This window comes from Equus asinus, chromosome 11 (genome assembly GCF_041296235.1).
Source record: "Equus asinus isolate D_3611 breed Donkey chromosome 11, EquAss-T2T_v2, whole genome shotgun sequence".
Lineage (NCBI taxonomy): Eukaryota > Metazoa > Chordata > Mammalia > Perissodactyla > Equidae > Equus > Equus asinus.
The window spans coordinates 8,340,540-8,356,620 of NC_091800.1; the positions used below are offsets into that span (position 1 = coordinate 8,340,540).

Here is a 16,081-nt window from a genome sequence, read left to right on the forward strand (position 1 = left end):
CATTTGGAAAGCAGTTTAAGGAGTAGGGTAGACCTCGGGGATGGACCCAAGGTCTTCAGTACTCTCCATGCCCACATCGCTGACCTGTGCGATGGCATAATCTGAGTTGTTGGATGCCTGCATGTCCTCGTTTCCACTGATTCCCACACCCACGTGGGCCATCCGGATCATCCCAACATCGTTGGCACCGTCCCCAATGGCAAGAGTGATGGCCCTTACATGCTTCTTAACCAAGGCCACTATTTCAGCCTTCTGAAGAGATAACCTGAAAAAGAAGACAGAAACAACCACTTTATAGCATTTTGGTTTGGTTCATTTTATTCACCCTGTTCTAAAAGCTTTTATGAAGGAGTCAACAATAATCTACACATAGCCACATTTAAATGGTAGTTACTGGTAAATTTCCCCACTCATTAATTAAACTTTGTACATATATAAACAAGTTCTTACCCACCCCCACCAAAAAAGAAAAAGAAGCAAAAAAAAAAAAAAAAAAAAATACAGCAGCTTCTTTAACATCCCCAAAGAAATACATAATATCAGTTGCCCAGTTTACACGGAGATAAATTCTTCAGTTTGCCATTTTCCCCACCCCTCCCTGTTGCCTGACACTGGCCTGCTCTAGTATTTTACATTATCTACCTACATGAGAGCAAGAAGTGAAAGTCCACTATTTCTAAAACCATATGAAGGCATTTGCCCAAAATACTGGCCTGCTCTAGTATTTTACATTATCTACCTACATGAGAGCAAGAAGTGAAAGTCCACTATTTCTAAAACCATATGAAGGCATTTGCCCAAAATATAGAATGTAAAGCAGCCTTTGCAAATGAAACTACTCTCAAGAGAACTCGAAAAATACGAGGAGATATAAAAACATGAAGGTATCAGTCAGGAGAATCGAGGTAATGCTGTAGTAACTACAACAAACAAAAGCTAAGTGACATAACAAATATTCGCTTCTTTCTCATGCTTTGTGCCCAATGTAGATTAGGATACATCGTTGATCCTTTTTTTTCTGAGACAAGCTACAAAAGTTAATTTAATATTCCTAAAAAATGTCAGGCTAGTATACCCTGTCTGCCCATAAAATATTTACAAATATTCTAAGAAAGGAGAAGCAAAACTTTGATCTCTTATTCATCACACATTTATTCATTGACTCAATAAGTTGGACACACACCTCTCCCAAAAGTGGTAGGGGACACACAAAGGTTTTATTTTCTAGTAAGTAAATGACCTCACTTATTATCCCCTTCCCACAAAACAGCTTCTAAAAATGAATTTGAATTTAACTTTTTCAAATTTCAGGTGAGATTACGAAAACCTGAGGAGATAGAATGGCGAATTCAAAGTACTGAAAGGAAAAAAAGTCAACCATAAAAAGTATTTCATCCAATAATAGATTTAAATTAGAAATTAGAGAAAAGAATATAGGAAATAGCCAAATGTGTGGGAATTAAACAACACACTTTTTTTGTTGTTGTTGAGGAAGAATGGCCCTGACCTAACATCTGTGCCCATCTTCCTCCATTTTATGTGTGGGATGCCTGCCACAGCATGGCTTCACAAGCGGTGCGTAGGTCTATGCCTGGGAGCTGAACCAGTGAACCCTGGGCCACTGAAGCTGAATGTGCAAACTTAACCGCTGCACCACTGGGCCAGCCCCTAAACAACACACTTTTAAATAGCCCATAAGTGAAAAAGGAAGTCACAAGGGAAATGAGAAAATACTGTACCTTGAACTGAATCACAATGAAAACACAACGTATCAAAATTTGTAACATGTAGTTAAATCAGTGCTTACAGATTTATAGCTTGAAATGCTTACAGTAGAAAAGAAGAAAGGCTTAAAATCAATGATAGAAGCCTACACCTTAAGGAGCCAGAAAAAGAAGAATAAATTAAATTAAAAGTAAGCTGAAAGAAATAATACAGATAAGAATATATTATATTATATATCAGAATATAATATTATTATGTATTATGATTATATATTATATACACATATAATATATTAATATATTATATATCAGAATGTAAATAGAAACTAGACAAACCACAGACTTGGCCCTTTGAAAAGATCAGCAAAATTGAACAAGGGAAAAAAAGAGAGAGTAAATAGAAATTGTCCACATGAGGAAGGAAAGAAGGACCACCACCACACAGCACACAGAAATAAAAAATAAAGAAAGAAAGGACTACTCTGAAAAGCTTTATGCCAACCAATTTGACAACTAGATAAAACGGAAAAATTCCTTGAAAGACACAAATTACCAAAACTAACTGAAGGAGATGCCGAAAATATTTAGTAAAGAAACTGAATGGGGTCGGCTCCGTGGCCGAGTGGTTAAGTTCTCGCGCTCCACTGCGGCAGCCCAGGGTTCGGATCCTGGGTGCGGACATGGCACCGCTCATCAGGCCACGTTGAGGCAGTGTCCCACATCCCACAACTAGAAGGACCTGCAACTAGGATACACAACCATGTGGCGGGGGGGTGGGGGGGGGATGGTTTGGGAAGATAAAGCAGGAAAAAAAAGAAGAAGATTGGCAACAGTTGTTAGCTCAGGTGCCGATCTTTTAAAAAATAAAAATGAATTAGTTATCAAAACCTTCTCACAAGGAAAGGTCCAGGCCCGGTCAACAGTCAAGTGTGTCAAACATTTTAGGAAGAAATCATACTAATACTGCAGAAAGTATCTTAGAAAACAGGACGAAGAAACACTTCCCAACTCAGTTTATCAGGCTGGAATTATCCTGATACCACAACCAGGCAAAGCCTTTAAAAGAAAGAAAACCACAGACAAACATCTTTCAAGAAAATAGACTAAAAGTTCTTCGTGAAATTTCAGTAGAATGTACAGAAAAATAATAAAATCAAGTCATAAAGTTTTAAAGGCATGAAGAACATTCAAGGCATAGTCTGGTCTCCTACCCCACAACTCCCCTTTTCAGTTATGGTTTCAGTCAGTTCCATGCTCAACTATTTTCACCAGTTCAGAGTATAGCTCAGCTAATAGGCTTCGGCTTTGCATTCATTTATGTTTACTGTTCATCTAATGGGGACACTTAAAGGGATGAAATGAGTAAGTGGAGAAGTGAAGGCCTTGGATCACATAAACCTGGATAATTGAGTGTTGGTGCTCTAGTTGTGTCAGTTGATGAATGACCCCAGCAGAAGCTAGAAAAGGAGGAGAGTGAGGTCAGGTGGGTCACTCCCCTGCTCCTCCCTGCAATGCCTTCTCTGGCTAGTTGCGTCTGTCCACCACAGCTCACTGCTCCTCAGAGGCAGGCCGCTCTGCTGTGCTCTCTCCTTTCAGGTTCCAGTGACCACTCGCTCCCCGATCCCTTTGGACCTAGGGGTGTGACAGCTCTTCCACCTACCAGCATGTAAATAATCTCTTTGTTTTGTGTTTCATCTTAGGCTCCTGAAAGAAAGTGTCTACTTTCAAAGCCCATGAGACATGATGACCCATTTGCTGAGGTTTTTGGGAGAGAGCATATGCAAATTTTCCTCTGGACACAGTCATATGAGAATGTGAGACTTGGGGCTGCCAAGCCCCAACCTGCTGCCAGAAGGGGATCCAGCCTGGGGATAAAGCCTGAACCAGATGAATCAAAAGGGTGATCCCCCTTGAGTCCTATGTCAATCCGTGATTGAAGCTAGATTTTGGACAAAACACCAATAGTTCACTGTAAGCCAACTGCTGGAATATCCACCCTTAGTGGCAAAATTAGTCCTTATATTTTCTTCTTCTCTCTGCTTCTTCAGTATATCCTTTCATTGCTTCCTCCAGTTTCCACCAGCATGACTAGGGAGTTTGAGCAGAGAAAAAGTGAGAATTCCTTACAATATTGTTATGATGCAAAATGAAAACCAGTTATTTAAATCTGAATGGCTCAAAGAAACAAGTAGTTTTGGTGAATTGATTATTGATGAATTTGTTTGCTTCCCTTGAAGTCAACTCCACCTGCAGAGTTTTCAGTTGTGTGACCTAATAAATTCTCTTTTTGCCTATGTTGGATTTTAATTCAGCTTTCCATCATTTCTACCAGTTCTAACTGATAGAATGTGAACACAGAAGGACATCTAAGCGAGACATTTAAAGCATATAATGGACCTCATTGATTGAGGAGCATGTTCATAATATTTCGAAGTCCAATGTATCAATATGTTTGTGAAATGACTAAGAGAAACCTCGGCTAAATGGAAGTCAGGAAGGCCTGTAGAGTGAACTCTCATTCCCTGTCATACATCATCAATTACTCCAAACAGGAAGAGACATATGCTTGCATCTCTGACAGGAGATACAACTACTTTACTACCGAAAGATTTCTCTCCCCACCTGGCAACAGCCCAGCCAATGAGAAAAGCCACAGCTCAGTCAATGAGAAGCTGTTACTACCCTAAACTGATACTTTCCCCCAATGGTCTTTGCTTTAGAACAGCCCCTCTCTACTCCTGCTTTTTTTCTCTATAAAAGCAAGTTTCCCTCCTTCGTTCTCTAGGTTTGCCTATGGTTTGCCATAGCATGCACGTCCTGAATTGCAATTCTTTTGGTTCAAATGCTGAACTCCCAATGACTATTTCTAAGTTAACTAGTGCAAATAAACAACTAGGAGGGAAAATTTAAATAGCAATTACCCTGGACTTTTGATAATAGGCAAAATGACTCCAAAAACAGCTCTAAACTGATACTTACAGCATGCAAATAAAAATATTTAGGATAGATAGATAGACAGGCCTTACACTTACCAATGATGATAATGATACATACATGAATGATTCATACTTGTTATTAATATATAATCATAATTAAATAAAATATACTAATTTATGATTCCTAAAAAAAACTTTAGTAAAAAGCTTTGGCCACCTGAACAAATAACTTTAATTTTGTCCATCTTCCAGGAATACAATTTGGATCCAACAATTCTTTTGAGTTTTATATTATTGTACTTGAGCCATAGTTAAAGTTTTAAAATAAAAGCTATGAGATCTCTGTATATGTCTGTCTGTGTGTCTATGGATGTATGTTATAGAGATGTGATATTTCTCTACCTCTGGATGGTATTGCTAAAATTGGTTTGTAAAGAGCTCTGTTTAATTGGCTTGAAATTAAGTGCTTATAAATTAAATATTTTAAAACTCAGAAATATAATGCAAAATAACTCCAATGCTTTTCAAATTTATGTGATCTAGGATTAACCTTTAGTAAATAAAAGCTAGTTTAAGGTTTTTGGTTTAATTGAAACAGGCATGTCTTCAGAGTTATCAATGCTGAATATAATACAGACATATAATTTTCATTCTACCTGAGTTTATTAAAATCATGTTATCTCTGTTATAAAATCTGTCAGTAAGAAAGGAACTTAAGATGATGGTTAGCTATTTAATGTCAAACCCAAGTACTTGTATTTACCCATGGCCTTTTAAGTCTTTTGTCAGTCAGGGACAATTAGTGTTTTACTCTGATGCTTTTATAAATATGTTTCATTTTCAAAGAGATTCATAGAAAATACTTTAACAAGTACTTTGGGACACAGGTTTTTGATAATTTTAAGATTATAGCACTGAATTGGGTGGGAGTTTCTGGAACTCGAGTGGAGGACTGATTGCTTTGTTGTTTTGTTTTCCAGATGTAAAAGATCCCTTTTTCTCCTCTATTTTAAGCTATCTAAAACTTACAGCAATATGGTAAAGTGTATCTCTGAAACATTTATCTTTTTCTTTCTACATGATCCCTCCAGAATTTGGAAACTCTTAAGTATTGTTTTCATGACAATATATGTGTTTGCATGGGCTCAGTGAAGGTCTGCTCTGCTTGTAACAAGACAAACTAGAAATATTGGCTGCTGTAGGGGAGGAAGACAATTCCTCTACCCTCTAGGTCCTTCTGGCTGGCCTAAGAATTAAATTGACATGAGACACAATAACAGGAGAAAATCAAACAAAGCTTTATGACATGCATACATGAGAGAAACCTAGGAAAGCTGAATAACTTGCCAGAATGGCCAAAACTGCCACCTTAAATACCATCTTTAGCCAAAGACAAAGGAGTATGTTGGGTTTAGCGGTTTGGGTCTTCAAAGGGAGGAAGGTAATTTACATGGAGATTTAAATGTAAATGTTTGTTAAACAAGTGTTTGCTAGGCCATCTATAGACAACAGGACCCCGCCCCCACTGCCCCAAAATAGATCTTTTGATAAAAATGGGCTTAGTAAGGACCCTCCCAGTTTACCAATACTCAGAGTTGTCTATGGCGATGCCCTGTCCTGAGACAGGCCTTCTATCTTAAATTCGTTTAGGCAGTTAGGGAGAAGGTTAAAGTTTCCTTCAGATTTTTTTTGACCTTAAAAATAATCAAGGCAAAGAAACACATTTTGAGGTGACCAATTCTGATGCCCTGAACTACATTACCAAGGCTTTGACTAGAAGGATGTACATAGACTCAGATATGACCAGACAGTTTTAAGAAACTGCTTCAAAATAGGCCTGGTACCTTGCTTACAAGGTTCCAGGAAAGCAATCTTAAAAAGAGCTTGTATGGTCAATCACTATTCTTGCTGCATTTATATAAATAATCAGGCTAAGTTTACTACAAACAAATTAACTTTCTTATGATTATCTTTAATAAAAATGGGGGTAATTGTGGAAAGAAAAATTATGCTTGCATCTTTGTAAATATTATATTCTAGTTTTATTAATTGTCTTTAAAGTTTGTTATATACCTGAAAGCTGGAGAAGATCCTAAATTCTTCTATTTTTTTTTTAAATATCCAGCTATGATATTCCAAACCAACATTTCTAATTTTACTGCCCTTGAAATCTCCTTGGAAGGGACTATACCAGGACCTCCTCACTACCCTAATGGCAGCCAAACTTCAGGGACTCAAGCCTTTAGTACACATCTCACAGCTAAAGAAGCCTCCACTTGACATCTAGATGTGCAAATGCTAGTGACATCCAAATCAAATGGATTAGGAAGAGAAGAAGCTGACATCTGAGGCAGACGGCTTTCCCAAGATGACTGGACCAGACCTATACGCTCTCTTCCCACTGCTGTTTCTTCCTTCATTTTTTTCCCTCTCTTTCCTGGAGAATGCTCTTATCTGCATTTCTCAATCCCTTGCAAAAGGGGAAAGCTTTTCTGATTTCTGGAGTTGCCATCATAAACCTCAGTCTTTCCAAGACAGTGATGACCCCATAGTTCACCCTATAAGTAATTTCAATGGGATTCCAGATGCTGTTGTTTACTAAATTGCTCTGCTGGCCCATTTTAGCAAGTCAGGGTGCTAAGCCCATCTAAACTCATTCCTTGCTTTAATTTAGCCCAGTCTTAGGAGGACAAAAAAAATATTTTGAATATTTGGGACTGTTACTGTAAGTTGAATCAGTTGTATATTTCTTAACATGTCCATGTATTTAGGTTGCTTCTCAGTATGTAATAACATAGTATCTGAGCTTTGGTGATATTATGCTAACTCCTTTATGCCAATGAATGAGTCTATAGATAATATCACTTATGAAGGAGCTTTATGTCCATCCCCTGGTTCCATCTTCATCTGTGGAGGTTTCAGTAATGGTTTTTATGCTTGGGCAACTCATTGCCTTGACAGTTGGAGAATAAAAGAACAGTGTGCCCTTGCCATATTCACTGTCCTGTTCTCTCTGCATAACCAGAGACTTCTCATTGGTCTCTCCCATTCAACTTCCATAGTCGCTCTAAAAGAGAACTTCCAGGAGGCATACTTGACTCTGGGTTTGCCTCCATGGGAAGAGCTTTCTTCTCATGGATCAGAGTGAGTGCCAATGAATAAATGATCAATAGTCTCTCCCTGACTCTAGCAGAGTTGGACAACTCTACAGCCTAAGCAATTTTAGCTCAGCAACAGTCACTTAACTCATTGGCCAAGGAAGTTTTGGATAATTGTATATCCATTTATTTGTTTACTTGCTGAGAAAAGAGGTATCTGAGCAATGGTGAACACCTCCAATGCTTCTGGGGAAGTAGAGACTAGAGAGCAAGCACATCGACTACAACAAATTTCACGTAACGATCCACTGTCTTTTGATTAATTCAGCCGGTTACCTTCAGGTCTGGGCTCTTGGTTTAGAACTGGGATACTCATATTGCTCTTAATCTTATTCAGTAAACTTGTTGTAAAGTTCTGTACCTATTGCCCATTGAACTTCTTATAAAAATGATACCCAATAAGGTTATGCTGGCTCAGCACTTCAAGATGATCTCCAATGCCTTGGATTTTGGAGAAATATAGATGGAAAATGCCTGAGAGTTCTCCCCACTAACCTTCCTTGCTACTCAAATGCGACCTAAATGGTTTCCAACCACTATGCACCTTCTCTCCAATGTGGAACACAACAGCCAGGAAAGGTCGCTCCTGGCACTGACGGTCAAACCAGTACATGCAGAGAACCTGACTGCTGACCAGCGATGCTTTCAGAGAAAGATCTTGATCAAGAGGGGAAAATGTAAAATGAATAAAAGAAACCTCACCTAAATTGGAATTAAGAAGGCCTGGGGGGGAAGCTCTGACACCCTATCACACATCATCAATTACTCCAAACAGGAAGAGACATATGCTTGCACCTCTGACAGGAAGTACAACCTCTTCACTGCTAAAGGGTTTTCTCCCTACTTGGCAACAGCCCAGACATGAGAAAAGCCCCAGCTCCGCCAATGAGAGGCTGCTGGTGCCCTGAACTGTTATTTTCCCCCAACGCACTTTTGTTTAGAACAGCCCCTCCCTGTTCCCTTCTTTTTCCTATAAAAGCCAGCTCCCCTCCTTCGTTCTCTGGATTTGCCTATGGTTCACATTCCTGAATTGCGATTCTTTTGGCTATTCATGAACAAACACATTTTGAGGGTAAAATAGCAGGCAAATTTGCTTTTTAAATTGACATGTTTTAATAATTGGTCCATTAATATTTTTACTGAGGAAGAAGGAACAACTGTCCTGTACGTAGTTTCATTATTTTCTCGGTTCCAGCCATCTTTGTTGTAGAAGATTTGCCTTTTTAAAACCAACGTTTTGACTTGCCCTAATACTCATAACTTCATTTTCCTCTAGGTGTCAGTGGGTTTTTTCTGACTTGCTCCTCACTGTAAATAAACTGAGGACCTTTGTTCCCACTGAAGACTTCCATCCTCGGTCATTACATCGATAAAAAATTTAGCATTAAAAAGTTATGAACTACCTTCTAGTACATCTTAAACCTGACAATTAAAATTAAATTAATAACTGTCATTTCAGTTTGAGCACATATTTTCCCTCTAAAGACTTTGCCTTTGCAAAAACTTATATTTCCATGCCTATATTTTCTTTACATAAACAGTATTAAATATATCAGAGTAAAAAAAAGAACAGTGAATATATTCTTACCTACAACACAATACTGCTCTACATGAGAGGGCCAAACTGAGGAAGCTCCTCTCAACTTCAAAATGGAGGGCATATCTCAATGTCTCACCATCAATGATTAGCGCCAGGTCATTTTCTTTACCTAACAAGGCTCCAGGATCTTGACAGTTCTGATTAATCGTTTCCTGTGTTGCCTAAAACAGAGAGGGGGCAGGAATCACTTAACTTTTCTCATGTTAAATATAAATGAAAAGACCTTCTGAGTCAAGCTGGTAGACTGAGACATATCTTGACCTCATTTTTCCCTTCAAAAATTTCACTGAAATGAAATTAAAAAGTAAACAAATAGTGTGAAAGATGCTTGACATCATTAGTCATCAGGGAAATGCCAATCAAAACCACAATGAGATACCACTTCACATCTACTAGCATGACTAGAATCAAAAAGTCAGATCATAACAAGTCTTGGTGAGGATGTAGAGAAACCCAAAACTCTCATACACTGCTGGTGGCAATGTAAAATGGTGCAGCCAATTAGGAAAACAGTCTGGCTTTTCCTCAAACAATTAAACATAGAGCTACCAGATGACTCAGCAATTCCACTCATAGGTATATATACCCAAGAGAAATGAAAACATATGTCTACACAAAAACTTGTACATGAATGTTTATAACAGCGTTATTCACAATTGCCTAAAAATGGAAACAATCTGATAAATGGATAAATCAAATATGGTATATCCATACAATAGAATGTTCTTTAGCTATAAAAATGATACGAAGTGTTAAAGCATGCTACAACATGGATGAACCTTGAAAACGTTATGGTAAGTGAATGAAGCCAGTCACAAAAGCCTGTATGTTATATGATTCTATTCATATGGAAGTCAAGAATAAGCAAATTCATAGGCACTGAAAGTAGATTAGTGGTGGTTTAGGTGGGGGAAGAAGGGTGGGAGAGATGATAACTAAAGGGTATGGAGTTTCCTTTAGAGGTGATGAAAATGTTTTAAAGTTGACTGTGGTGACAGTTGCATGTATCTGTGAAGATATTAAAATACATTGAATTGTACAATAAACAGATGAATGTTTTGCTATGTGAATTATAGCTCAATAAAGCTGTTTTTTTTTTTAAGGTACATAAATAATAGTGACTTCAAATCAGTAGTAAAATAGGGAAGGGTGCTAACAGCAGAACTGGAAGTTCAGAGAATTTTTGGAAAAAATGTAAAAGATGAAAAGAGAATAATGGAGTGAACTTCTACCAAAATGAGTTATCAGGTTTCTAAGAGAGAAGTATGCTGCAGAGACCCGTTACTGAATTGAAGGTGTGGGAGTCATCGTAAGCTTATTTTTAAGCTGAGCTTATTTAGCCTCTCGTAGCTCATTTTTCTCACCCCATCCTTTCTTTCCTTCAAAATTCACATAAACTGTTGAAAGCTCAAAATTTTAGAGAAACAACTCCCCATGCCAGTGGCAAAGTGGAAAATTCAGGTAGTGGAGTATTTCAAGTAAGATATGTAATAAAAGTTTAAGTCATATAGATTAATGCTAAAGAAATTTGATGAAAATACAAGTGACATTTTAAAAAACCAAAAATATCAATTACCATCATCTGTTGAAAGATTAGTGGACTAAGAAGTGTACCAAAATATTTCTTGATTGTTGCATCTCTGTTTGATTTCTATGACTATCTAAAGTGAATGCCGTAAAGTACTAAATCATATTTAAAAGCTTATTTAATTATTTTACTTAACTATAATTTTCAGTTATATTCAATTACCTATAAAAAGTAGAGAAAGATTTTTTATGATCTCTAATTTCCCTAAACATATTAATAAATGAAATTTTAACAAAATGTGTCGCTTGGGGAAAAACCTTAAAGCACAATGGGTATCAAGCACCAAAATCTTTAATGAAACAATCCTCACCCCTATTTTTCTCGAAAGGTCTTCATGACTCATTACTCAAATGCAATGACTATGTTTCCTGAAAGAAAAGGTCATTTAATAGTCTTTGAATTATGAGGCCTTTATATAAACCCTAAAGTTCTAATAAGAGATGGAATTCAAAAACTTGAAACTTGATTTCACACTGTGTAGGAATTATTCTGTGTAATATAATATGTGTAGCATACTAAACATTTCCACTTCTACATTTTCCGTATAGTTGGCTGAATATTCCATCAACACGCAAATGACTGTAAATGCTCTGTTCTCCCAAAAATAATCAGACAAAATTGAAGTTCTCCTCTACTTCAACAAGTCACCTCACATTTCATTTGATTTCTGAACCCCAGACTTGGTGCTTTTCTAATTAACATATTTTTTCAATTTTATAATTGCTTAGAAAAGCTAAATGCTTGCAGCTAAAGCTATTACACTTTTAATGTCTAATTTTTTCTCCAACTTCTAAATTTTTTTCATTTCTCTTTACCATGGTTTCTGCTGCCAATGCGAACAGAAGTCAAGATAATTCCTTTGATACGGTTCATACTAGACTCTGACTACCTGAGTGACTTGCTAAAATTAATTATGTAAAATCACTTTGGTAACCTGCAACACATTATATGGGAAACTTGCATTACTGCTTAAATTATGCAAAACAAGTATATCAGTAACTAAATAATGATTATTTAGGAATAATTAGTTTTCAAAATGACGTAACTTTAAAGTTTACAGGAACTTAAGATGTAAGAGAAAAGCCAAGAGAGACAAAGTATCCGGATCACCATGTAAACCACAACATTTAAGTGAAATAGAGCCTCCCAAAGTCGGCTGCACTGACAAGACTAGCTTCTGGAAAATTCTAATTCATGCAACTAATTCTAATTACTTATGCAACTGAGACCAAAATATTAACAAACTTTGTAAACACAAATTTGAAAACGTGTCAGTTGCCTTTGGTGTATATAATTTGGAGAAATAAAAATTATAATTCAAACTTCATCTAATATTTAACAATAGAAATTCTTGATGAAACATATAAGAAGACCCTGGGGCCAGCCTGGTGGTGTAGTGGTTAAGTTTGTGCTCCCCTTCAGCAACCTGGGGTTCGCCTGTTCAGATCCTGGGCATGGACCTACACACCACTCACCAAGCCACACTGTGGCAGATATCCTACATATAAAAAATAGAGGAAGCTGGGCACAGATGTTAGCTCAGAGCCAATTTTCCTCAGCAAAAAGAGGAGGATTGGCAGCAGATGTTGGCTCAGGGCTAATCTTCCTCAAAAAAACCCCACAAACGTATAAGAAGATTCTGTTCAACATTATACTCTTAGGAGCCTTATTAATAATACAAAGGCTACATGCAACTCCCCAAATATATAAAAACTAAACTGAGAAATAAAGAAAAATGATAGAAAAGGTACTGCCACAATTATATGCTATGAAGAGTTAAGACTTGAATTAATTACTCCTTAAACATAATGAGTTTTTTTCTTGCAAATATCTTATCCTGAATACTTTATTGAGATATAACGGACAGATGAAAAAATGCACAAATCTCAAATGTACAGCTCAAAGAATCTGTAAAGATATATACACTTATGTTACCATCACCCAGATCAATGCAGAATATTTAAAGGACTTTAGAAGGATCCCTCATGCCCATTTGCAGTGAGTCAAACTGCATGCCCCCAGAGGCAATCACTCTTCTGATTTTTGTCTCTATTGATTCATCTTGCCTGTTCTTGAACTCACATAAATTGAATAATCAGTGTAAACTCTTGTGTTTGGCTTTCTTCACTCAAAATAACATTTGAGAGATTCATCTATGCTGTTGTATTTATCAATAATAGTTCCTTTTAATTGCTGTGTAGTATTCCATTGTATGAATGTACCAGTTGTTTTTCCTGTTGATAGACATTTGAGTTGTTTACAGTTTGGGGAAATTATGAATAAAACTACTATGAACATTCTTGTACAAATCTTTTGATACACACATGCATTACTTTTTCCTAGATATATACCTAGTAGTGGAATTGCTGAACCATAGGGCAGGCTTACGTTTTGCTTTGGTAGAAACTACCAAAATGTTTTCCAAAGTGGCTGCACCATTTTATATTCTCACAAGCAATGTATTAGAATTCCAGTCACTCTACATCCTTGCCAACACTTGATAATATGGGTCTTTCTAATAGATGTTATTCTGATGAGTATGTCATGGTGTGTCTCAATTTCATTTTCACTTGCAATTCCCTAATGAGTAATCATGCTCACCATCTTTTCTTATATTTATTGGGTATTCAAATATCTTCTTTTGTGAACAGCACCCATTCCAGATTCTCAATCAAAAGCTGATGACGTTTGATAACTGGGACACCTAACCAAATCTTATTTCTGATGAGGTTAAAGAAGCAACTACATCCAATTTCCAGAAGTGACAATAATTCAAGAGAGAGCATTCAGTACCCAGCCTTTGTTAGACTGTTGGTGCTGATTGAAGGGTCTGTACAAACTGACCGTGTCTTCATTAGACCAGTTCCACAGTGTGCTTTTGCCAAGTGCTCCCGACACATGGTTTCAAACCTGTTTCTCTTAGTCTCCCGGAATTATGTGAGCTGTCTAAGGTTCCCTAACAAATGATTAGTCTCCTTCAATTAGCCAGAATTATTTTCATTGCTTCCAGGTAAGAACCAAGACTGCTATAGATGTAATAAAAGTGTTCACTGAGAGGAAAACTTAGTCATAACAAAAAGTGATTATTTGCTGCCTAAAAATCAAGAAGCTAGGAAAAAACACTTAGATTAAAAATATAAATTTAGCAATAGAAAATTACATAAAAAGCAGAAAACAACATAAAAATAATATTAAAATATAACATGAAAATCCACAGTTGTAACCTTGAAAAATCAATAAAAGAAATGATTATTTTCACTTCTCTTTACCTCAAGAAAATTCTATTCATCACAATAATATTCAAAAGTATCTTACTATGAGAAAAAACTAAAATAAAGAAATGATGAAAAGGAGGGATTTAATACATATATGGAGAAGAATTATTTCAAATTTTAAGTAATTATGTATACTTTTATACCAACGAATAGGAAAGCTTAGATAAAATTATCAAAATTGATTAAGAGAGAGTTCTTAATCCTGGTACAGGCTCTGAATAAAGGTGGGCAGGTTTTATAGGGAAGTCAAAATGTGAAACAAGTAACCAGCAATGAATGAGATCTGTCTGCTTTTTCAGGTTTGCCTTTAGGATGGCTGTAGTTATAGCAATGGTAGTAACGTGGAGGTAGCTAAACCTCCAAATAGAAAGTCTGCCATCTTTCTGGCCAAAAGAACCAGTGGAAAGATCCCAGGCAACCAGGGATACCAGGAAGTGAAGGGAGAACCTTGGAAAGGAAAAAGACAGGAAAGTGGAACCGCAAATGCTATGTTGAAACTTAGCTAAAACCTTTGGTTGAACCCTGAAACAATCCTCTGTAGAATAAACTGTCAGTGTACTGCATCTAAGACTTAAAGAACTGTACTGGGCAATGTAACTGAATCCAGAGTCACCACAATAAACATTCACAATGTCCAGGGTTTAATCCTAAATTACTCAACGTAAGAAGAACCAGGAACAGATGAGATCCAGTATCGAAAGACAATAAACAGATACTAATCACAGATGATCCAGATGCCAGAATTATCAAAGTTCTTAAAGAAGCTATTATAATTATATGCATAGAGAATAAAAAGATTCAAAATCTCAGCAGAGAAACAGAAAAGGACATTTTAGGACTGAAAAATACAGTAACAAATAAAAAAGTCAATAGAGAGCTTACTAAAGAATAGAAATGACAGGAGAGTCAGTGAACTTGAGATAGACCAATGAAAATCATCCAATGTGAGCATGAAAGAGATAAAAAAAGGAAAAAATAGAGACACAAGGGTCTACGGGAAAACCACCAAGTTCAAACATATAGATAATTCAAGTTCTAGAAAAATTATTTGAAATAATGACTGAAAATTTAGTGACAGGAATAAATTTACAAATTTAATAAGCTTGGCAAAGCCTGAGCAGAATAAAATTTTTTTAAAAAAATGCATGTTCATATCAAAATCAAATTGCTAAAAATCAGTGAGAAAGAGAAAAATCTTGAAGGGTGTCAGAGAAAAAGACATATACAGGAAATAACCATTCAAATGACTGCAGACTTCTCAGAAACTATGGAGGCCAGACAACAGTTGAACAATAAATTTAAACAGCTGACAGGAAAAGAATTCAAATCGGAATTCTATACTCAGTGAAAATACTCTTCAAGTGAAGGTAAATAAAGACATTTGTAGATGAAGAAAAACCAAAGCAATACACTATCATCAGCTTAAATCTACAAGAAATGCCAGAGATGATTCTTCACCTGAAGGGAGACAATGCTAGAGGGAAACGTGGGTCTTCAGGAATAAATGAAGAGTGTCAGGAATAGTAAATCTATGAGCAAAATATAAAAGATTATTTTTATCTTAATTTCTCTGAAACACATATGACTTTTTAAAGCAAAAATTATACTATCAGCTTGTGAAGATTATAATGTATTAAGATGAATACATATAAATGAATGTATATGAAAACCACAACATAAAGGTCAATAAGGGATGAGAAATGAACCTATGGGGTTATAAGGTTTCTACATTTTATGCAGTGTTACCATATTAACTCTACTATGAATATGAAAAGTTAAGGGTGTACATTCTAATTGCTA

General features: G+C 36.4%; 1 protein-coding gene across 1 annotated transcript in view; it reads right to left on the reverse strand.

Annotated features, from left to right (window-relative positions):
• Positions 1-16,081, reverse strand: part of LOC106832433 (phospholipid-transporting ATPase IB-like) — a 123,085-nt gene that overhangs the window by 72,655 nt on the left and 34,349 nt on the right. The window contains 3 exon segments of the mRNA XM_070520414.1: positions 85-265; positions 9,407-9,579; positions 11,795-11,813. Of these exon segments, the coding sequence (XP_070376515.1) occupies positions 85-265; positions 9,407-9,579; positions 11,795-11,813 (373 nt within the window).